General features: G+C 44.5%; 1 protein-coding gene across 2 annotated transcripts; it reads right to left on the minus strand.

Moving 5' to 3' along the window:
• Positions 1-1,367: 1,367 nt before the first annotated feature.
• Positions 1,368-23,106, minus strand: EIF4H (eukaryotic translation initiation factor 4H). Of its 2 annotated transcripts, XM_006889674.1 has the most exons (7): positions 23,001-23,106; positions 7,339-7,526; positions 5,706-5,770; positions 5,526-5,622; positions 5,156-5,215; positions 1,990-2,127; positions 1,645-1,784 (listed from the first exon to the last, which is right to left on the minus strand). In XM_006889674.1, the coding sequence occupies exons 1-7, from the start codon at positions 23,057-23,059 to the stop codon at positions 1,645-1,647; spliced, it is 747 nt and encodes a 248-aa protein (XP_006889736.1). In that variant the 5' UTR covers positions 23,060-23,106. The 2 variants fall into 2 exon arrangements, with proteins under 2 accessions (XP_006889737.1, XP_006889736.1); XM_006889675.1 differs by lacking the exon at positions 5,156-5,215 and having other exon boundaries at positions 1,368-1,784.
• Between the last annotated feature and the right edge of the window lie 11 nt (positions 23,107-23,117).

Here is a 23,117-nt window from a genome sequence, read left to right on the forward strand (position 1 = left end):
TTTTGTTCTTCATTGTTTCCACATTGAAGGTGTAAGTAGGTCATCTGAAAGCATCAGGTTTGATTACAACCACATAATGCATGTCTTTCTTAAATGAAGTATTGGTGTTACACAAATGGTTCTTATCTCAGAAGCAGAGAAGACAGGTGGGAAGAAAGGAGGGAAGCAGAGTTCTGTAATTGCTGAGACCTTGTAACACAGACATAGCAGAAGCCAAGGTTAAAAGGTTAGCGGTGCGTGACAGCACAGGCCAGGCTGCCTGCCCTCAGCGCTCTGCCCCGGCCCAGCCAGGGTCCTTTCCTAGGACTCAAGCTGCTGGCTGACCCGGCAGTGCTTCTCCCAATGGGACAGGCTAGGGCCAGAGGGTTACAGATCGTGTGTGCGATCCACACACACAGGTAGTCAAGCTTCAAAGTGTGGCTGCCAGACCCCGTCCCTACAGGTAAGTGCTGGACACTGGACAAGGAACGAGAAACTGCCCCAGGGATGAAGTAGCCAGACCAGTCACGAGAGCCACCTGGAAGGTACCAGAAGGTTTTGATAGCTCTGCATAGTAAAAATGGCAAGTCATCAAGTGAAATAAAGTGCCAATTCTAGCCTCATTTTCACTCTAAATGGAAGGGAAGTGAGGGCACATTTCTCCTGATTACTTACGGGAAAACACGAGGGAGACACAACACACAGACAATGCAGACTTCTGAAAAGCAGCGTCAGCACTCAGAAGCCAGCCCTGCACAGCTCTTCCACCAGCCCCTCTCCCCGGCTAAACTCCCATCCCCAAGGTGGCAGAATTTCCAGCCAAAACAAGGCAGCAGTTAGACCCCGGGCCCTTGGAAGCAGCCCTCAGACACCCCGTGCCTGGACTGCGGTTGGGAAAGGGCTGTGAGAGAAACACGAACACAGTCCACCGTCTTCTCGCGAACTCCCCCTGCCTCGCAAAATACCCTCCTCCTCTGAGGTTTCACCTTTTGAAATGGGAGCCTATTTTACATGAATTTGCAAGGGGCAGAGGGGCCAGAACCACCTAGAAATGGGGACAGAGGCTGCCGCCCCTGCACGGCCTCGACAGACAACTTTTCCTTGCTCCGAAAGCCACGTGTCTCACACTCTGAATGCTGATCTGAGTAAAACCAAGATGCTATTCCATCGGCCTGTGACTCCTTCCCTCGGAAGCCACAGCAGCACAGAACTCAACATGCGGGCGGGAAGAGCAGCTGAGAAGAGATGACGAGGTGTGGCCAGTGTGTCCAAAGCCAAAAAGAGGAAGCTAAGGAGAGAGATGAATGAAGCAGCACCTTGGCCCAAAGAGTGCCCTGCCCAGAGCAGCTGCCTTTGCTCCTCGACAGAAAACCATGAGTGAGAAGGAGGGAGCAAGAAGGAAAAGGACAGCAGGAGAGATGGGGAAGAGGGGGCAGAGAAAAGAAAAAAGCACAAAACAGGCACTCGATCGATACAGCAAAGCCAAGAATGGACTAAAAACCACTTGTTAACAGCTGACATGCATTCACAAGCTCTGTGTTTCCGCTGTAAGAAAGGAGGACAAATGTCGGGCGCAGGAATGCTGACTGCAGGGCTGCCGGCCAGGGCTGACCAGGCCGCGGTCTTCGCCAACTCTCCCCACACCCATCCCTCCCGACCGCAGGCTCATTCTTGCTCTTTGTGAACAACTTCCTCTCTGGGCCGGGCTCCCCCGAAGATAGCAGAGTTGGGGTTGGCTACTTGATTGAGGGGCGTTGCGACTGTTCGAGGTTTGAGCTGAAGTCGTGGTCTCTGTGCTCTTTCCTCTGAGGGAGAAAAAAATGGAGTTCATCAAGAATGGTCCCCGCTCCTCATCCCGCCTAGCTTCTAAAACTAACAGTCTTGAGGGACACCAGGTACCCCACAAAGGGCGGGTGACATGCCGCCTACTCTACTATTCCTAGCGGCTCGGTACTGGGAGGGATGAGTCAGCGCAGCTGGAAAGTCGCCTTCCGCCTCCAGCAGCCCTACCTTCTGTGGGTTCTCTGAAGTCCATATTGGAGCCACGCAGGGGAGGGCCATCTCGGAAACGACTCCCCATTGGAGGGCCTGTTCGCCGGTCACCAGGGCGACTGCCTCCTCTGCCTCCTAAGAAGTCATCCCTGAAGCCTAAAGAAGGAAGATGACGCCAAATTATTGCTCAACCACCTCAAAGTGAGATACAAAATACTCTGAGAACTGCTGGAGTTTATGTTAAGTTTGTATGGTTGGCCCAAATTGGAAGTTTTCCCAAAATAACGAAATGAAAGCCAATCCAATGGGAATCTGCTAGGAAGTTGTAACACCAATAGACTCTTTAAAGAAATAAGAATCAAGTCTTAGAGGAAAGAAAAACAAATTGTTTTAAAAGTCTTAGTTTCAAAGATGGTGGAAAGGACACTGAAAAGGATCTTCTAACACAGCATAAAACAAAAGCAGGTCTTAAGGGTTTTGTTTTCAAATATAAATCTATAGTTACTGAAAAAGATGAACCTGGAATTTAGAGGCTTTTACAATTTAGGACACAAAATCACAAGAAAAGTTAGCTATGAAGACGAAATAAAAACACCAAGTCACCTCTGGGTGACACTCCCCACTTTCTGTTTCTGCTGCTTTTCGGGTGTGCATCATTCTAAAATCAAAGCACCTGTGTGGTAAACAAAGCAGTTATCCACGTAAGGCCGGCACTGGGGGGGGGATGCTGAGAACCCCTCAGACGGGACCTGCGCTCCCTGGGGGTGGTGTGTGTACGTCGCCTGTGCATGGCTCAGCCCATTACAAGAGAAGCAAAGGCATTTCATTTAGAAATGCTAAGAACATGGTGCGGCTGTCATCAATGTGGCAGAGGAAGAATATTTTCTCATAGCTTCAATGTCTTGGGCTTCAGTGTTGTGTTTGAGTGACTCTTTCACAGGGATATATGTGTATATCAAACCAACTTTTCAGCACTAGAGAAGACTTTAGAAAAACCAAATGTAAAGAACAAGGCGTTTGTTTTAACAAATGTGTTTCCTCCTATTTTAGTTTTCAGTATTACCTACTCCAGGGACAGTACTAATGCACAAGCTTTTAGGAATTCATCCTTTGAGAAGAATCCAGGTTCTGAAGTCAATCTCCCTATTTCTCCAAACAGGAGGACGGGGTCACATTTGGAAACAGACAACATTAACTGGATTTCAACTCAAAGACTGAGTTGAATGGGATTTCTTAACAACAAAAGGAAAAAATATTGGAAAACTATTCTAAAAAGATTTGGACCAGTAAGAGCACTGATTTGGATGAAAATCTGTTTGGATGTGAAGTCCAAGATTCTTTAGGCAATCTGTTAAGAACTGGAGCCTAGTTAGTATTCATTTAACCTGGCATTTTTCTCACACTGTTTATTCTAAAACACAGAATGAGATCGAGTCCACCGGATGCTCTGCAGGAGCATCTCTTCCTGTGCCTGCCTCTGAAAGCCGGTTGGATGATCAGCTTTGAGTCGGTTGCAACTCGACAGTACACAGCAACATGAAATTCAACCTCCACTATGTAACAAAATAAGCTCACAGCACACTGTGAAGCAGAACAAAGTATAACTGGAGGCTTGGTTGGTGGTCAATGGCCATCAGTGCCCAGGGACAATCTCATGTCTAAAATGGCTTACGATACCATCTATCACTGTGAAGAAGACTAGAGGGGGATGCTTAATGAGAATCTTTTCCGTTTTCATTAAAATCTAGTTTAACATACTAGTGGTGGTATTTTCCAATTCTTTTTCTTTGTATTTTCCTGTACTGCTCGAATTAAAAATACTCAAACAAAAACCCTAAAATACATGTTATTTTAAAAATTACCATCACTCTTTTGAAGAACAAAATGATATATATTTTCACAAATTATGTGTAAGACATCAAACTAGGCATTACTCTATCTGAAGTTCACATCTCAACTGATGGGTCATGCAAGGTGGTCTCTGCGGCTACCTGCCCAGCATGCCTGTGTCCGAGAACAAAGGCCAAGAACAGAGCCAAGGCAGAGAGCGGCCTGTAGTTAAGATCAAGGTTCACATTCACAGCAGCTTCTGGTGCACCTCCAGCACCAGAGGCCATGACACCGCCAGCTCAGACCACCACTCATGGAGCCCTCACGGCACACTGGCTGGCTCTGAGAAGACATTTGTTTGCTGCATGTTTCAATCAGAGACTAGCTTATACATAAAATTACAGGTTTACTGGATTATACTGTACTTTTATGAATAAGCTCATTTCTGATCGGCTACAGGACTTTTAGGAATTATTCAACAGATAATTAGTCACCTGCTCAGATAAAGCAGTACTAGAAAGGAATTTGTAAAACTTGTAGAGGTACCAAGCCTTCTCATACTTACCAGTTACCTCTGAATTTTGTTGTAAATGGGCTGGGAATAGTCAACAGTAGGAGTTTACAGGACAGAGGGAACCCTGCCATTCTTATCTTATATTGTGAAGAGTGGAGAATCTCAAGATTATGGGAAATAAAGACTACCTTTTCTACCTTTCGTAACACCTGACAATTATACAAACTATTTATATGATTGTAAGGGCTGGGGTGTGGATAAGAGTGATAAACTCTCAGGACAAGAATCCTCCCGAAGCAGAAAACTGACATATAAACTGACTCCTTAACAAGCCACAGAGGCACCAAGGTGGACTCGGCTGAAAGGATGTCTTCCATTCAAGGATTAGAGTCGAGAGATTTCCTTCAGGGGGAAAATAGGACACCAGGACCACCTTTACCCTCTCAGAACCAATGAGAGGCTTTCTGTAAGCTTCTAGAACTTTGGACTAATACCAAAAGTTATAAAATGTGTGCAGAACACAAAACTACCAAAGTGTTTCCCCAGACTAGATCCTAACACAGGTCACGGTGTGAGCAAAATTCACGGATTTCAGAGGAGCAGCAGGCCAAGGAATGGAGCAAGCCAGGCGGCTCGGGCACACTCGCCCACAGGCAGCTTCCACGTCAGGCCCATGACAGTTAGGTTCTCACCGAGGCCTGGGAGAATGCCTGGGTACCGTCGGGGAAAGCGTTATGGTGGACTACAAGTAGTCCGGCCAGGCGGGCCAGTCACAAGCAATGTACCAGAGCAGCAAGGCCACTGGAAAAAATGAAGTGGTGATATGGTAAATACTGATACCGGAATTGAAGTCATCCCGGGAATCCCATCCACCTCTAGATTCTCGAGAACCACCCATTCCTGAGGATACACAAAAAAGATCAAGTTGAGGTCGTATCATTACCCTGCTGCACAGACATGGAAAAGTCATCTGGAAGATGTGAGTCATGAGGGAAGGTCAACGCAAGCACGGAGTTTCTACTCAAGGAGGGGGAGGGGCTGTCCCAGGCCTGCAGAAGCAGCATCCCTTCTCTGTAAATTCAACATGTATTTGTATAAGCTCACAAAAACCTGTCAGGCCTACAGGGCCGAGTTCTACTACTCCCTCTAAGAGTTGTAATCTATGGGCTCACAGCAAGATTTTATTGTCAGTGTTAGAAGTACCAATCACCTCTGTCATCTGGTCCACCTTTCCTGAAGCCAAAGCCACCTTTATCTTGCTTTCTGCCTTCTGCAATGTCCACACGAAGTGACCGATCACCCAACAGCTAATAAGGGGAAAAAAGTGTAAGTATCGGCAAGAAAAACCATCTCTACTACTATCACAACCGAAGAGCCTGTTGACACTTACTGCACCGTCATAAGTCAACGCTTCCTTCAGAGAATCCACCTCGTCAAACTCTACATAGCAGAATCCTGGAAGAGAGGAAGAATAAACTCAAGTCAAGCACTTCCAAAGGAAGGACACGGCAGGGGCCCATGCACACACATCACATCACATCACATCACATCACATCACATCACAACTTCCACCTCCATGTCTGAAAAAGCACAATGTGCATGTTAATAAATAGAACTTTAGGTAGAAAGGGCTACATTTACTAATATAAATCTCGTGTTAATAACCTATATAAAGCCTTTCTTAGGCCATTACAGAGCTAACTTTAGTTCTGACTTCCAAATGACTTCAACTAAACTACCTGGAGCTTTTAAGAGATGTCAAACTCAGGACTTAAGTGCTGAAGGAGGTTGGCTAAACCTGACTCGGGCAGGGGTCACTTCACAAGCTAATAAAGACCCTGGGCAGCATGGGCACCTTCTTCTGGGCATAATTAGGAGACAGACAGCCAAGGCCATGCAAGCGTCATCAACAGCCCACTCTGTTGACATGGATTCTGACAGTCTGGAAGCAGAGGAGGGAGGAGGGGAGATGGTTCTGGGCACAAGTTAGCCCCTTCTCACTCCTCTGAGCCCTGATTAAACCGGTGCTTCTACCTGGTATGCTCACCCAGGGCCTTTCCTCGCTCACACACACCTTGTACTCCTGTCTGTATTCTCCTCTAGGTTAAACACATGGCTCTTCCTGGCCTTCATCACCATATCTTGTATTGCACCGTGGATTACTCCCCACCCCAAATCACTATATTCAAGGCCCCTTAGACTACAAGGACTCTGAAGGGGTTTGGGAGAAGGATGTCACAAGAGCATAGTGTCTTGCTCTAGGGATACTGGAACAGACTCTAGAACTCAAGCTACAAATGTATTTCTGTCAATCTTGTCCAAGGGCCATGGTCACGTCTACCTCAGCCAGAAGGGACCCCGGGAATCTACTAAACTTGGGGGACACACCCAGCTGTGGGTTCACTTACACATAGCTTCAGATTCCAAAGCCAAACTCCCAGAAAGGTAAGATCACACCCCATACACAAAACCACACGCATCAGCCAGCCTCTCATGCACCTCCCTGCTGGAAGAACCCTATACTTCCCGGGTGGTATCAAGAAAAATTACAGCACCCCAAAATCCCTATGCTCATTTGAGCTTTGCTTCTCACTGCTCTTCTGCTCTGGGCCTTAGAGAGACACCTACTGAGCCTGTCTCTGCTCTGAAGTTCAGCGACAACACTTAGCAGGTCAGTGTTTGGATTTTATCATCAACTGTACTAAAGGGCAATGTAACATCTGTCCAAGTAAAATGCCTCCAGCCTCTGGAGTCTTTGGTTTTATGTGCCCATCTCTCTCCTGGGTGGGTAACTTTTCCTGACTGAGGCAGGACTGCTGGACAGGCCAAAGCAAAGTACATGGGCAACTGCTACCTACTTTTTGCCCAAGTGGAAGTAAGGTTAAAGATCTATGTTTATTTCAGCTCCTTAGACCAAGAAATATTGAATCCATTTTCTTGATAAGATCTTCTGTATCACACACATTTGGCTCTCAGACCCAACCTTCCCCATAACATATAATAAACATTTCCCCCAAACTCACCTTTAAATTTGTCTGTGTCTTTGTCTCTGACTAGCCGTACACTCCTTATGCTGAGATCCTTAAAGATAGCATCTATGTCACCCTGAACCGTATTAAAAGGTAGATTTCCTACATATGCTGTGTAGGGGGGTTCTGTGGGCAGCTCCTTCTGGCTACGGGAACCATGACCACCAGCGCTGCCTCGGGACCTAAGGGGAGAAACAGATAGGATTCAGGTCTGCGCTGGCTCGGAGCCGAGTGCCGGGGACAGGACAGCCACCTTCCACTCTGCTACCCACTGCGCAGGTGGACTGCCCCACCTCATTTCCCAATAATGCACAGAAATGCTTTTCTTTTCTGAAATTACAAAAACTATTAGGGAATATTATTTATGAAAATGCTCAAAGACATTTCAAAATGAAGATAGCATACAAGTTACCCTTTACCTGCAAAAACCGAATGTGGTATATTCTGAAGTAACTGGTTCCTTTCTGTTCACTTAAAATCTGTACTTGCAACATGATGATACCCTAAGCCCCTCCCTTCCGCAAAAGAACAGACTGTACTGAAAAATGGCATTATACTGCAAAACCCTCCAAAGCTGGAACCTATGGGAGGTGGAAATCTAACAGAGAAAAATGCAAACATTTCCTACTAATTTAAAAACACAACAAAACCCTTCAAAGTTCCTCACTGTGTCAGCAGGAACTGACTGGGCTCCAATGGGTTTTCAGAGGCTGTAAGTCACACAGGAAGAGACTGTATCTTTCTCACTTGGAGCAGCCAGTAGATTTCACCAGTGCAGCTCCTTGGTCACTAGGCCACTGGAGCTCCCCTTTTCCCACTAAGAGCGTTAGAAAGTGTTAGGACTGCTCCCTGCCAGGGGCCAAAAAGTTTCAAGATAGAGGGGGGTAAGGCCAGCTCTGCCAATTCCTGCCATACGACCCTGTGAATCAAATGGCTGGCTGTCTCATTCAGCTTCTCTAAGCTTGGAGCAGCCATCACCTTCATCCCCTCAAGCTCCAGTGTGAGGTTAATAACATACTACTACGTGAAAAAGAAATGAGAAAGGAAGTACTTTCTTACCATTAGCTGAAGAATGTCAACTAGTAAATGCGGACAGACTCATGTGATGTGCAAACTCTACAGCCACCATGGCAACTAACTCGGGCAAAATTCCCAACAGACACTCAAACTATGACTACAAAGTCTATGGGAACAAGGTGCTCTCAAAAGGATTGAAAAGTTTGAAAGTAATATTTTATTGTGTCTTTGGCAAAGGTTTACAGAGCAGTTTAGGTCCTCATTCAACATATTTCTATATAATTTGATCAGTGTTAAATTTAAGAACACTGCTATCTACCTTCTCCCTTCTGATTGGCCCATTCTCATTAATCTAGTTTCTGTCTCCTTTAAACTCTCACCTTTATTTTAAAGTAATTGCTGAAAGCCTGGCCCCATAAAATTTTTTTACAAAAAATTATTTTGTGTGTGTACTGTCAAATTGGATCTGACAGGTAAAGGAGGAGATACAGAGAATAATTTAAAGGAATTCAGTACTTGTGGGTAATACTATTTTAAAATCCAATCTGGATTAAAAATTGGGTAATTTAGCTACAAGATTAGTTTTGGTCAAAAGTATTTCCAGGCAGCCGAATCCAGAAGTCCCCAAGTTTCAGTCAGTCCAACAGGTATGGCTTTTGTTTTGTTTTAGAAAAATCTGAGATTCTGGTCTACCTAGTGTGGCAATGACCGCTGACAGCAACGGGAAGGCACCGTCTAGTAAATGCAGCAAAGATATATACTGCTTTAACTCGTGTTCTCTGTTCCATTCTTTCAACTTCACTGCAGTTTCTTTTTCAGAAGAAAATGTTGAAAATGCAGAAACTCAGTATGAAGAAGGAAAAAAGCGGAAGTGTTTCCTTCCAATGGGACATTTACGAGTAAACAGGTCCCCTCACAAAAAAGTGCTCTTCAGTGGTCTATTCGGGGGGTGGCGGGACCAATTTGATTTTCTAGTCAAATACCTGTTTGGTAGAGTGGAGGTCAGCAAAAAAAAAAAGAGGAAGATCCTTGACGCGAAGAACCAGCAGCACAGTGGCTGCCATGTGAGCACGGGCTGAGCACGGGGCTCAATCCTGGGCACACGGGCTGAGGCTCAGAACTGACTCAACAGCACCTAACATTCACAAGCTGCTAGAATCTCACAAGAAAAACTCCCTTTCCTGAGGGAAGTTCCGGCTACCTCAAATACTTGATCATTAATGTAACTATTTAACATTTTGTTAAAACAAAAGAATCAAGCCAGGATAGTTCTTAAATGTATAAAATCTTTAATAATTCAGAATTCTGCTTCCTAAGAGGCTATCCTGCATTTTGAGAGGACCAGAAAGACAGATTTACTAGTGAATTGCATCCCACTTGTTCCTGTTTTCCTCAGTTCTTGGAACTGTTTATTTAGTAAATAGAATTTATTTTTCCATTTCAATATTCTTTGTAATACTACCTTACTATTGTTTTCCCCACAACCACAAAACTTAGACCTAAAATATTTTCAACAAGACAATGGGACTTGATACTAAATAAATAAGGATTTAGCAGAAAGCTTTGTAAGATCACCAGAACACAGATTATCGTTTTTTACAGTTTAATTATAGTTAAATCCATGGACTGTCTATCCATTTAGTCAAGCACATTTCTGTCTCTCCTCTCTCTCTCTCTCTCTCACACACACACACACACACACACACACACACGCGCGCGCGCACGGCTGCAGTGATTGCGTGAGATCTTAGGAGGGTGTTAGAGGCAGAGCTGATGAGATGAGTCAGCCCTGACCTCTGCGAGGAGCCCAAGGACTGCCCTGACAGAGACGCTCGGGCTGCCACCCAGGTGAGCGCAAATGTAACATGATGAGGTATTAGTGAAAAACAGAGGAGGATAAAGAGTCTGCTCTGGCTTTGGGAAAAACAAAGGAATCCATTTCAGGTGAGCAGTATTTGAAGAGCTACCTAAACATCAAGTGAAAACATCCAACAGCTTAAGTGGTAACTGGGTCCCAGGGTGCAGATCATGCAAGGCCCTGAAAACCCCTAACTCTAGATTGAAGAAGGACCAAGGGAGCCACAAACACCACCCACTTGACCCAGTCAACCTGAACGGCTACGTGACAGAAGGTTTGCCTGGAGCAGGTCATCAAAGTCATCACAGGGCAGCAGGGTGGAGGCCACCTGGGTAGATGTATATAATAATCCCATTAACAATCACAAAGCGTGCCCTGTGTCAGAAAGGGATAAACACCTCGGTGAGTCTCTATAATAACACGATTCAATCCTGTTACTCAGTGTTTACTCAGTGACACATATCTGTGTTCCCTACAGCTTGTGGTCAGGTGCTACCATGACTCAAGAACTCCAGGAACAACAGACTTCCTGAACCCTGTCCTGTCCTGTGATCCTCAAGATCTCTTCAGGCTTGCGCCCACTGTCACAGATTGTTATCTTGGTGAGAGAGTCTTCCTCTTTTCCTGAGCCCTCCACTTTTCCAAGCAGGAGGCCTTTTCCAAGGACTGGCCCCTCCTGGAAACCTGCCCCAAAGTTCACGGGGCAATTTTACCATCCTTGCCACTAAAAAACACTTTGGCTGCACTTCCTCCAAGACTGATTTGTTTGTTCTTTTGACAGTCCAGAATAAAGATATCCATTCTATTTCTTCGCCAACACCACAATTCAAAGGTATCAATTCTACCCCCTCCCAAATACATGTAAGAGACAATAGGATGATCCCTCATTAGCCAAAGAGTAAAATGATTATAAACAGAATGCAACACCCCTAATTCTACCACAGCTCTGATTCAATGAGAGGAAGTTTTCTCTGGGTGTAGCCCCTAACACCTCTTGTCTCACAAAAAAATTAAAGGGCAAGAGGAGGGTCTTCCGTGCTCCCAAGCCTTATGGAGTTCTCCCATAGCTCGGAGGAGGCAGGCATGTCTCAATCCCGAGAAAGATGCAGTGGCTGCTGTAGCAGCCCCAGCAAGGGGAGGTGAGAGGGAGATCTACTCTTCCAACAGGAGCACCTGCTCAGCCCGTGGGGTGGGACATACAAGCATGGCAGGTGGACAAGATCCACACACAGCAGACCCCCCTGGGCAGCCAGGCCTCCCACTGATAATGGGAGCAAGAACCAGGAACACCTTGGTTAAATGGGAGAGGCGCCTGGGCAGCAGGAAGCATGACCTCTCAAAAGGTCCTGCCTTCCATTTGTGTGTTAACTTATTTAAAAAATTTTAATAATTCATTAATAAAAGAAGAAATTTCATTCTTTAGAAGGAAAAAAGAAAAGGGCAGGAAAGCGAGCAGAGGGAGGATGGGAGTGCATTACCACCAGGAAAACATGGCCAGCAATGGAGACTGTCCTAGTGGACTCAGGTCTCTGCACCACAAAGTGATGATGATCTCATGAAGGCCAGGCTTCTGTGCACAAGGAAACAAGGACCTTCTTCCTCCAGAACCAACAGAAGAGGCCTTCCAGCCTCTTGAATAGGGACTGGTGATGGCCTCAGACTAAGGAGCTGTGCTGCCAACTCAAAGGCAGGTAGTTCGAATCCACCAGCTGCTCCACAAGAGAAGATGGGTAATCTCCTCCTGCACACTTTACTGTCCCTGAAAATGCACTAGAGGGTCAGTCATCAATGGGTTCTGTACATGACAATGACTGCTCTTAAATGATAAAAGAATCCTGTTTGTTAAAACCCTCCCCTTGATGAAAGGAAAGACACAGGTGTAGAAGGATTTATGGAAATCAGAATTACAGGGAAGAAGTAGAAAAGAGGCAATTACACAGTGAGTATTGTAACTAATGGAGAAAGCAGCTTGCTTTTTGTAAATGTTTCTTCAAGCCACAATTTTAAAAATATATTAAAAAAAATCCACGTGTAGTATCTGTTAGCAGCACTGGATAACAAGGATACCCATCTATCAACAAAGTAAAAAACCAGAAAACTATGCTTGAATTCCGTAAAATTAATGTGACATTTTTCCACCAGGATTGGGTGGAATACACATTTCCTAAGCAGTTACTTCTACCACAGGTTAAAGATAACACCAGGGGAGAAAAGACAAGCCCGGCATGTTAGTCAGCCTGGTGAAGGGCCTCTGTCTCTCATTCTTCTGGTCTGCTGTTTTATATGCCAGAATTTTTATTTTATAAAAACATTTACATCAACCACAAAAGCACTCCACAAATACTGAGTGCAACATCATAATACTTAATAATTCTCAAGTGCTGATGAGTGAACGCGAATGCCAGAGGCTACACTGGTCATCCAGAGGCGCAAGCTGGTGGGTCCCACTACAGGGCAGGTCCCAGCTGCCCTCCCTCCCAAGCCCAGTGTGGAGCAGGCACTGGAACTCAGGCTGGGTCACCCTGCTGAGGCTCCCCCACATGGTACCACTTTTCACTGACCTGGAGGGAACAGCTTATTGATTTAAAAAAAAACACATTAAAGTTATAAAGTATTAAATTATACACTTAAATGTCGACAGTTATAGAAAGGCTTCAGGCCTTTTGTTCATAGGGTTGCTATGAGTTGTGCTCGACTCCAAGGTAATCAACAACACAACTTAAGGAACCCAACTACCACCTTTAGGAATCCAACTTAACTCCAAGCGTGACGAAAGTCCTTTACAGACAAATCTTGTTTCACTCAAATACTGAAATGTCTCTCCAGGCCGGAGTGCTTCCCAGGTGGTGCAGCCTGTAGGGAGCTGTCCTAACCAAAGGGTGCACTTCTGTGGCAGCCCAAACCCACCAACAGCTCTGAGAAAGATGTAATTAACAGCCTCCCAAAACCTAGAAGGCAGGTCAACTACGAATCAGTTCCAACTCAGCAGTGCTGGGCACAAACCTTGGTAAGCAAATAATTTAAAAGAGGTATTCCAGGTATCTGGGCAAAAGAAATCACTCAAGAAAACTCAGGAGCCAGTACTGCAGGGTGTCTCTACAGAGGAACATGGAGGGATGGTCTGACTAGAGGGCACAGAAAAGGAATCTGGACAAAGAGACATCTCATGGCAAGAAGCTGCACTGCAAGATTGAAGGCGTGTGGTTCTACTCTACCAGATGCTCCACCAGAGAAGGAGGGGCAATCTCCTCTTGTGCCTGTATGATTTGATAGTAGTAAACAAAGGGGGGGAGGGGGGTAATCTGGACCCCCTCAACAGAAAAATTACACATGAATTAGCAAAGACATGAAGGAACATGGAGGCTAGATAGGAAAAGAATGAAAAATAAAAGAGCAGAAATAATTAGAACTGAGATTAGATTCATTAAATAGTATGAGACAATGGGGGGGGGCACAATTTTTGTGAAAGATTTATGGGATAAATAGTTCTAGGTGCATTAGAAAGAACTCTGCATTCTGATACTGCTGCACCCTGTCCTCTCAGAACTTCATGCCAACATACTCTGGAGAATGTAAAGGTCTTCTCAACATAAGAGAGGGTTTACAGTCCCATTAGGCCCCTCAACACTTGTTAGGTGCCTTCAAGTCAAGTATGGCTCATAGTGACCCTATGAAAAATGGATGCTCTGAAATGTTAAGGAGTAGCTAGACACTAAAAATCAAACAACAGAAATAAAATTAATGATGGCCTAGTGGTAAGAAGCAATACTGCAACCTCAAAGGCACTCCTCAGCAGAAGGATGGGCAATCTCGTCCCCCATGGAACCTGCTAGACGGTCAGTTAGCAGTCAACAACTGAAAATACCAAGTAACATATACACTCCTTTTGGAATTTTGCTCTTGAAGCTAACTAGCTTAGCCTTTCTTTTTAAAAAAATGTTAATACCTAGCTCTATTTAAAAAAGGAAAAAATTATTATAACTGTACTAAACCTAAGAGAAAATCTGAAGACTGAGTATTCCTAAGACATACCCTGCCCCGCTGCAGTTTTATTATTAAGATGTTTCATTAGTGTGATACAGTAAAACACAACTGACAAATTAACACTGATACATTAGTAACTAAAGAAAGTCTGGTGGTACAGTGGTTATAGACTCGGCTGTAAAGAAAGTTTGAAATCACCAGTTTCCTTGGCAGAAAGCTGTGGCAGTCAGTTCCCACAAGGATTTTCCTTGGAGAAACTATGGGGCAGTTCTACTCTGCCCTACAGGGTCACTATAAACCAGAATCAACTCAATGGCGGCATTTTAATGTATGAAGTTTGCAGTTTATCATTCTCTCTTCTTTACAGGTTGCGGTTTGTTGAAGTTTTAAAATATATCTCCAGGACTCCTAGTATTCCAGGTTTAGCAGATTGCTCTTTTCCCTGGCCTTACCCCGTTATCATAGAGGCTGCTGCTGGGTGCCATCAGGTTGACTCTGGATTAGTGATCCAATGAACAAGATCCAAACCACATCTAACGAAGGTTGTTATGTGCTGTCAACTTGTCACAGGAGACCTACTAGTGAGTTTTCAACAGCTGTAAATCATACAAGAAGAAACTGCCCATCTTTCTCCTGTGGAGTAGTTGATGGATTTGAACCACCTGCCTTTGGGTTGAAAGCACAACTCCTTATCCACTAGGCCAGCAAAGCTCTTCTCAATGAAGGTGGCTGTTAAGTATGGTGGAATGCCAAAGATAGCTGATTTCATAGATCATTCCTACCTATAAGGACGGAAAGACTACAAGTTACTCAGATTTGGTTATCAGACCCTATGCTGTACATAGGGTCACAGGCAACTCGATGGCACACAACAACAACAAGCAAAAAAGTAGAATTTAAAAAAACTTTTATTCACCAATATAAGCTTGACAGACTCAAGATTCAAAGATGAAATGAAAGGTGATATTAGTGAAATGTGACCCTGACATTAGTAAATAAATTGTTAACTTTGGAAGATCTGCATAATTCAAAGAATAGATTTTTTTTCTCCCCAACCAACCGATGCAATTTACAAAATCATTAAAAGGATCCAGTCATGGTGCAATCCATTACCAATAGATTTTAACTGTAAAATAGGAAAGGTTCATTTGTAAGGGTTTCAAATTCTATAGCACAAAAAACCCCCCACTTGTCAAGTTTTAGTATACTATCAAATGAAAGTATTGATTATGAAAGGGCATTTGACTGTATGGATCATAACAAATTATGAGGAACACTGGGAAGAATGAAAATCCCGGAACACTTAATTGTGCTCACACAAAATCTATACCAAGTCCAAGAAGCAGCTGTCCTAACAAAAAAAAAAAAAAAAGGAAGGAACACTGCATGGTATAAAAAAGTGCACATTAGGGTTATATATCCTTTCTCTATACCTATTTAATTCACATGCTGAGAAAATAATTTGAGAATTTGTTTGGTCTATAGGAAGAATTTGACATTGGGATTGGAGGAAGACCATAACCAATTTGCATTATGCAGATAACAAAGCTTTGGTTGCAGAAAGTAAAGAATCAAGACATGTTGCTTTAGGAAAATTTGCTATCAGGGACCTCTCAAAAGTTCTAAAAAGCAAGGATGCCAGTTTAAAGACTATGATGCATCTAATCTAAACCTTGGTATTTTCAATTGCTTGCTATGCATCTGAAAGTTGGACCATGAATAAGGAAGACCAAAAAATAATTGATGCCTTTGAATTACGGTGTTTGTGAATAGCACCAACGTATCATGGACTACTAAAAGAACATACACATCTAGAATGTACAAGAATGCCCTTAGAGAAAAAGATGGTGAAACTTCATCTCACTTATTTTGGGCAACCTTTCAGGAGAAACCAGTCCAAAAGAGACATTAATTATGCTGAGAAATGTAGAGGGTTGGTAAAGAGAGGAACTCAGGGCCGCTCTGAGTCAATAGTCAACTTGATAGCATCTAACATCATCATCAAATACTCACGATTATCTAAAAAGGCTACTAAAATATTCCTTTTCTATTACAACATACCACAAGAGTGAATGCAAAAGCAGTTTGGATAAACATGTTGTCTTTTACTAAGCCTCGGAAAAATGATGTTATTTATTATTGCTACAGTTTTGTGGAAAGTAAACGTCTTCAATAAAACTTCATTAATGTTAAGTTTATTAATGATTCTTAAATAGGAATTTTAATTTTTAAAAATACAAAGTTCTTAGCTTTAACGTCTAATAAGGTAAATATGGATATAGTCTATACAAGAAAAAACTATGTGAATGAAGGATAGTGTGAAACAATGTATTTGAACTTTGTATGCAAACCAATATAAAAAATTTCCTTAAAAAATCTTTTTTTGATTACTCAATAGAAGTTCCGAGACAAAATAGTTTGTGGTTTGCTATTCTAGCCGAGTATACCAGCACCACTTGCCATTGGGTTGTTTCTGACCTGTGGTGGCCCTGTGTGTATCAGAGCAGGACTGTGCTGCAAAGGATTTTCAACCCTAGGTTTTCCTGAAGTGGATACCAGGCCTTCTAAAGAGCTTTTGGGGGAGCTCTGGTGGCCTAGTCGCAAGGAGCTGCCAACTACAATCCCAGAGGCACATGGTTTGAATCCACCAGATGCTCTGCCGGGGAAGGAGGGACAATCTCCTCCTGTACCAGTCAGATATGATTTGACGGTACACGCACACAAAAATAATAATAATAATAAAAAAGAGCTTTTGGATGGCTGATAGCTGGAGAATAAATTAACCATGTGCACCTCTCCAAGACTCCAGATAAAGTATACACCTTAGAAAAGGCTTCAAGAATGCAGCTGACTATATAAATCAACAGAACAGTATGAGGAACAAGGTTTCAGGCAATCTTACAATCTTGCTAACTAAAGGTACCATGTTTTAAGTAGAATCTCTTTTCATTCTCTCAATAGCTCTGTAAAGGAGTTTCTACCTCAGGTAAAATGGCTGAGCTTACACTCAAATTCTGGTCTGCCTGACTTCAAAACAAGCTTTTCAATACTGATACAAATTCTATTATCAATGGGAAAACCAAACCTACTGCCATCATGTAAATTCACTCATAATGAACGACCGTGTAAGACAGAAGACCTGCCCCCAGGGCTCCGGAGGCTACTGTCTCATCTTTCTTCTGCAGGCTGGTGGGTTTGAACTGGCAACCTTCCGGTTAGCGACTAACTTTTTAAATTTTACTTCAGCCAGGCAATGTGCCAACATCTTAACAATGTTTAAGGGAGACATATGTCATACAAAAGCATGAACACCCAATCATCAAGATTATGAACCGGAAAAGCAATTAACTCTTGAAATATCGAAGAGCAGAGCTAACTTTTTTTAAAAGAGCTAATATTTTTATATTCTGCTTTCCTTCCATTAGAAACCTTAATGCGAAAATCCTATACATTTAGACAAAGATCTGGCTTTCATTTAGCCTTGTCCCACAAGACCGAAAGCCTTGATTTCTAAACCTTCTCCTGACAAAGATCATTGTCGTTATGTCACTGAGTTGCTTGTGACTCATAGCGACCCTATCTATGTACAACAGCCTGAACCCTGCTCTATCCTGACCCCACTTCCTAGTGTCTTACACACCTACCCCATCATTCCAGTCACTGAGTCAATCCATCTCATCGAGGGCCTTCCCCTCCTGTGCTGTCCCTCCACCCTTCCAAGCATGACATCCCTCTCCAAAGACTGGCCCCTCCTTGCAACATGCTCAAAGTATTTTGGACAGAGCTTCAAAATCCTTGCCTCCAAGGAGCAGCCTAATTTCACTCTCTCCAGGACAAGCCTGTTTGTTCTCTTAACAGTCCATGGTATATTCATACTCTCTTCCAGCACCACAATACCCAAAAGCATAAATTCTTCTATCATCCTTAGTCACTGTCCAGCTCTCTGATGCATAGCAAGTAACTGTGAAGACTATGGCTTGGATAAGGGACACCTTAGTCTCCAGACTGACAGTGTTGCTCTTCAGTACTCTGGAGAGGTCTTTGATAGCAGATTTTCCCAATGCAATTCATCTTTTGATTTCCTGGCTGCTGGTACCAAGACTGTGGAGCCAAACAAGTGGAAGCTGTTAATCTCAATCTCTTCGCTGTCTGTCATGAAGCTGCCAATTGGCCCAATGGTGAGGATCTTTGCTTTCTTGATGCTAAGCTTCAATTTATATTGAAGGCTACAGTCCTTGACCTTCTGCAGCAAATGCCTCAGGTACTCCTCAGTTTCAGCTAGCAAGGTAATAGCAATCTGCATTAACACAGGTTGTTGATGATTCTTCCTCCAATTCTGATACCATATTCCTCCTCTTGGAGCCCAGCCTCCTAGATGATCTGTTCCACATACAGCCTGAAAAGGTATGGAGACAGGCTGCATCCCTGGCGTACACCTTTCCTGATTTTGAACTATGCAGTGTTTCCTTATTCTGTTCTAACAACTTCCTTCCTGGTCTAAGTATATATTTCGCATAAGCACAATCAAGCGTTCTGGGACTCCCATTGTTCTCAGAGTTAGCCAGTTTTCTTGTGATCCACACAGTCAAATGTGTTTGTATAGTCAATGAAACATAGGCAGACATTCCTCTGGTACTCTGCTTTCAGTTAAAATCCATCTAGCATTGGCTATAATATCCCTAGTGTCAAGGCCTCTTCTAAACCTAGCCTGCATATGTGGCAATTCTCTTGCTGATGTGCTGTTCCAGTAATTTCTGGGTAATTTTCAGCAGGATCATGCTTGCATGTGATATTAATGATTCGGCAATCAACTCTTTCAATATCTCAAAGTTTCAATTGAGCTCTCATGGTTTTTGGGTTGCTTCTTAAAGCACCCACAAAGTTTTGTTGTAATTAAAAATGTAAAATCATATTACGTTCCACTTTATCACAATAAAGACGTCATGGTGTCAGAGAGGCCAAAGCATTAAGCTACTAACCAAGGACTGCAGTCAGCCAACCAGCCACGGCGCATATGTGGCACCCAGGCCCACAGCTTCTAGGGTCCTTCAGCATCCACTCAATGCATGTTCAGTGAGTGCTGACTGGTTTACTTCCAACAACAAATAAAAATAACTGGCAATGTGCAAAACAAAGTAGCTTTAAGATCTGATACTGATTCTGAGTAATAAGAAGTCCCTGGTTTTCTCCTTGACTGTTGGCATATTCTGCATGCCTTCCAGTATCAGACCAGAAAAGAAAGCATCTTAGATTCAAGTTGGTCAATATTGTTTACTGACATTGTTTTGTCCATCAAACACAATCTCAAAATGAACTTATGGGAGAATATACAATAATTGGTTGAAATGAAGTTTTCTGATTATGACTATGTTTCAATCATGGGCTATCTATGACCCAGGTGGTGAAGAGCGAAGACCCCTTACCGAGCCTGAGATGTTTGGACTAAGGCAAAGATGCATCACTAAAGTATCAAACACCAAGTCTCAGGGAATGCCAAGGCTAATTGTTATAACATGCTCCACATCTACTTTGGTAAGTAGTAACTAGGGTCTTCAAATATTGTGACTGGCCATCTAATGAGACCACTAGTTCTCCCTGTTCAGAGCAAAGAAGGGTAAAGAAAATAAAGATACACAGAAACAATTATTCCAAAGGATTAAATGACCACTCACGCCTCAATTTCCAGGACCTTAAGATCAAAACTAGACTGTACCCAGCTACCAACACTGATAGCTCCAAAATGGATCTCAGCAGGTGGTCCTGCACAAAGTGGGAGAAAAATAAAGATCAAAACGCAAAACTCATGAAACTAGTCAGATATGCTGGTAAGGGAGACTGGTGGAATTGCTCACACTATGGCCCTTAGCTCCTCTGGAGCCTGGAACTGAACTCACTGACTCCTGTGGCTTAACTTTCAAACAGAAAGGCCAGTGAAGAGCTGCGCTGCAGGGGAAAGATGGGCAACCTATACTCCCTTGTGATTTACCGCCTCCGAAAACCTGCTGAAGGGTCAGCTATGGATCAATTCCAACTCGATGGGACCAAATAACAACAAATAAGGTGCCTGGTAACACCAAGGAGATACCCAATCCTTAAGAGGCATGGTAAGAGCACGGGTACAATGTGAGGATTGGGTCTAATGTCATAAAACAAACGTGTATGGATGGTGCTATGAAAAGGAATTTGCTTCGTAAATTTTCACTCAAATCACAGTAGCAAATTTTAGATAAAATTCCAAAGACAGAAGACTGGTTTTCCATAGCAGAAATCTTCAATGCTAAAGCAGTTACACAGATCTAAGCAAACAAGTACCATTCATGGCTTTCCGATCAACTATAATACCAGAGAGCAAAAATCCCAGAGAGAGTGCTCCTGAAATTAAAAACAGGACCTGAAAGCTTTATTTAGAACAGGAAAGCTTTTTCACAGCTACACCACTCCACGTCTGGTCCTCTGTGAAGCTGCCGGGCCCAGTGTGGACACTGCAGAAAACCACTAACACCTTTTAAAAAAAATTATCTTTCAAAACCTCAAGACCAAACTCTGTGCCCTCAAGAGGGTCTGAATCGCAGCAATCCTCCATCAGGGTTCCAAGGGAACGGAAGGAAGGAGACTGTCCACCTTTCTCCATTTAGGAAACAATATTTTCTACGTACAAAGATGATAAACCAAGTGGAAAAATCACAACAAGCAAGCCCAACACCCTGCTGGGGAGTGGGCTTAGACTCCTGCTGACTCTGCACTGGGCTTCAGATGTTACTGGGAATCAACAATCTCCTCCTTTCTTCTCAAGACTTATGAGAACTATGCAGCTTTTGGTTAGGGGCCCAACAGGTAAGGCACTTTGCCGTGCCATCAGGGGTCCCCACTCAGCTCCAACGAGGCCTGCAGACCTTCATGGGAGGAGCCTGTCCGTCTTCCTCATGCAGAGAGGCTGCCAGGTAAGAACCATTCAGCAGGAAAACAAGGAGCCAACTATGACAAAGAGTACACCTAAACACATCAGCTACTATTTCACTTGCCTTTGATACCTGAAACGAACAGCTTTTAAAAGAATTCTGATTACTTTCTACTGTTTAAGCCACCCTCAACGGTCAAACTAGACCTACACTAAAAGTTGAACCTGGACTCTTTGAGTTGGCCCAAAGAGTTGACTGTCTGAAGGCATTATTCAAAACAAACAACCCAGGCTGAGCATATAATGACCACCACTGCAGAGCTGAACTCCAACTACAACCCCTTGGACCTGCCTTGAGTTCCAGTCTGTAAGTACACCTGAGTTCCCGAGTAATTCTGAACCAGTCTGTCAAGCTGAGAACCAAAGGGGTGGTGGTGGGGGTTGGGGATTATCAACCCCAGTCAGTTATTAGAACCAAGGTGACTTTAAGTACAAAATTGGTGTCTAGAAACCTATCCCAGAGGCAATAATTCTAAGAAGGCACTCCACACCGGTTTCTTTTATTAGCAAATAAAATATTCTTTGAAATAACAGGGAGCTCCACCCCCAAATTCTATGTTGTAGTGTCACCAATCATACTGGGTTCACTCCTTCACCAAAACAAGCCTTTGTCTGAGCCATTCCCAAGCCCAGGTATTAAAGGTGATCATTCTTCACCAAACAAAGATGCTTTTGCGCTGTAACCCAGGAGACTGGGCACTTCAGTAGGTATCATTGTTAAGTGGTATCCTGAGAAAGCAATCTCTCTGTTCTGTCTCTTTAACAAACGCCAAGGGTGTCCTTGATGTTTTTCTGTCCTATCTTGTACATTCTGTCGCAGGGAACTTGTTATTAGGTGCTCAGCACCAGTGCACGTTCCTGGAAGTAAACGCTGTAAGGTTTTTAATCATCACTCCAGGGTTTGCCTTTTTACACAAAGTGCTTTAACGATGTGTTGTTGTTTGCGGATTGCCTTCCAGTCGAGCACGACCCTATGAACAAAAGGCCCAATGCCTTTTTATAACTATCGACATTTATCAAAGTTCCTAGTTTCTGGAGGCACGTTGTTTTAGGAAGCGGATGCTGCTCCTGCTTCCGCCTCTCTATATGCTTTTAACCATCTACAGCCTCCCGCATCTGACCGAGAGCAGAGAGAACACTAAAATGCAATAACCCTTTCCAGGTCAGAATGGGAAATCAGAGAGAGATGACATTTTCAGCCAGCACACACGTGGTATTTGTCAATAAGCACTATGACCTAAAATTAAAAAGAAAGAAGTGGCAGTGTCTTTTGCTCTCGGGGGTTTCGCCTCTCTCAGCGCCCACAGCGATCAGGCCCCTCCCGGGCCCGAGCAGTCGCACACCGGAGCGAGAGCAGCGCCCCTGATCGGCCTCCCGACCCGACCCGGCCTGCGGGCCTCACGGCGAGGCGGCCGCCGAGGAGCCGCGACAGGCGCCGGGCCGGAGCAGGCGGCCGCCCCGTCCTCGCTGCAGCGGAGCCCCGCCGGCCTGGGGGATGGGGGCCGGGAAGCCAGAGCTCCGCCCGGACACTGCCCGTCGCGGCCCGGCCTCGTGGCGGAGGCCCGGAGACCACGGCTCGCCGCGGCCGCCGGAGGTCGAGGGAGGGATCCGCCCCGCGAGAACGACCCCGGGGGCCCAACCGCCACCGGCCCCCGGCCCCGAGCGCGCCATTTCCAGGCCGAGGCCCTCCAGGCGCCCCTCCCAGGCCTTCCGCGGGCCGCCCGGCCGGATCCCGAGCCCTCCCCCGCCACCGGTGAGCGCGGGAAGGCCACCGCCTGCGAGCCCCCGACCCCGCACGCCCGCCGCACCCGCTCCGGGCCTCGCGCACGCCCGCCTCACCCTCTGCCGCCGCCGAAGCTGCTGTAGGCCCGATCGTCGTAGGTATCGAAGTCCGCCATTTGCCGTCTCCGCTCCGAGAGGAACCAGGGTGAGTGAGGAAGGACCCCGCAATATAAC

The sequence above is a fragment of the Elephantulus edwardii genome, unplaced genomic scaffold, assembly GCF_000299155.1.
Source record: "Elephantulus edwardii isolate Elephantulus edwardi_28Jun2011 unplaced genomic scaffold, EleEdw1.0 scaffold00080, whole genome shotgun sequence".
Lineage (NCBI taxonomy): Eukaryota > Metazoa > Chordata > Mammalia > Macroscelidea > Macroscelididae > Elephantulus > Elephantulus edwardii.

Coding starts and splice junctions, on each gene's coding strand:
- EIF4H (XM_006889674.1), bottom strand. CDS start 23,059: ATGGCGGACTTCGATACCTACGACGATCGGGCCTACAGCAGCTTCGGC. Junction 7,527..23,000: donor AGCTTCGGCGGCGGCAGAGG/GTGAGGCGGGCG, acceptor TTCTCCCCTTAG/GTCCCGAGGCAGCGCTGGTG. Junction 1,785..1,989: donor CTTCAGAGAACCCACAGAAG/GTAGGGCTGCTG, acceptor TTTCTCCCTCAG/AGGAAAGAGCACAGAGACCA.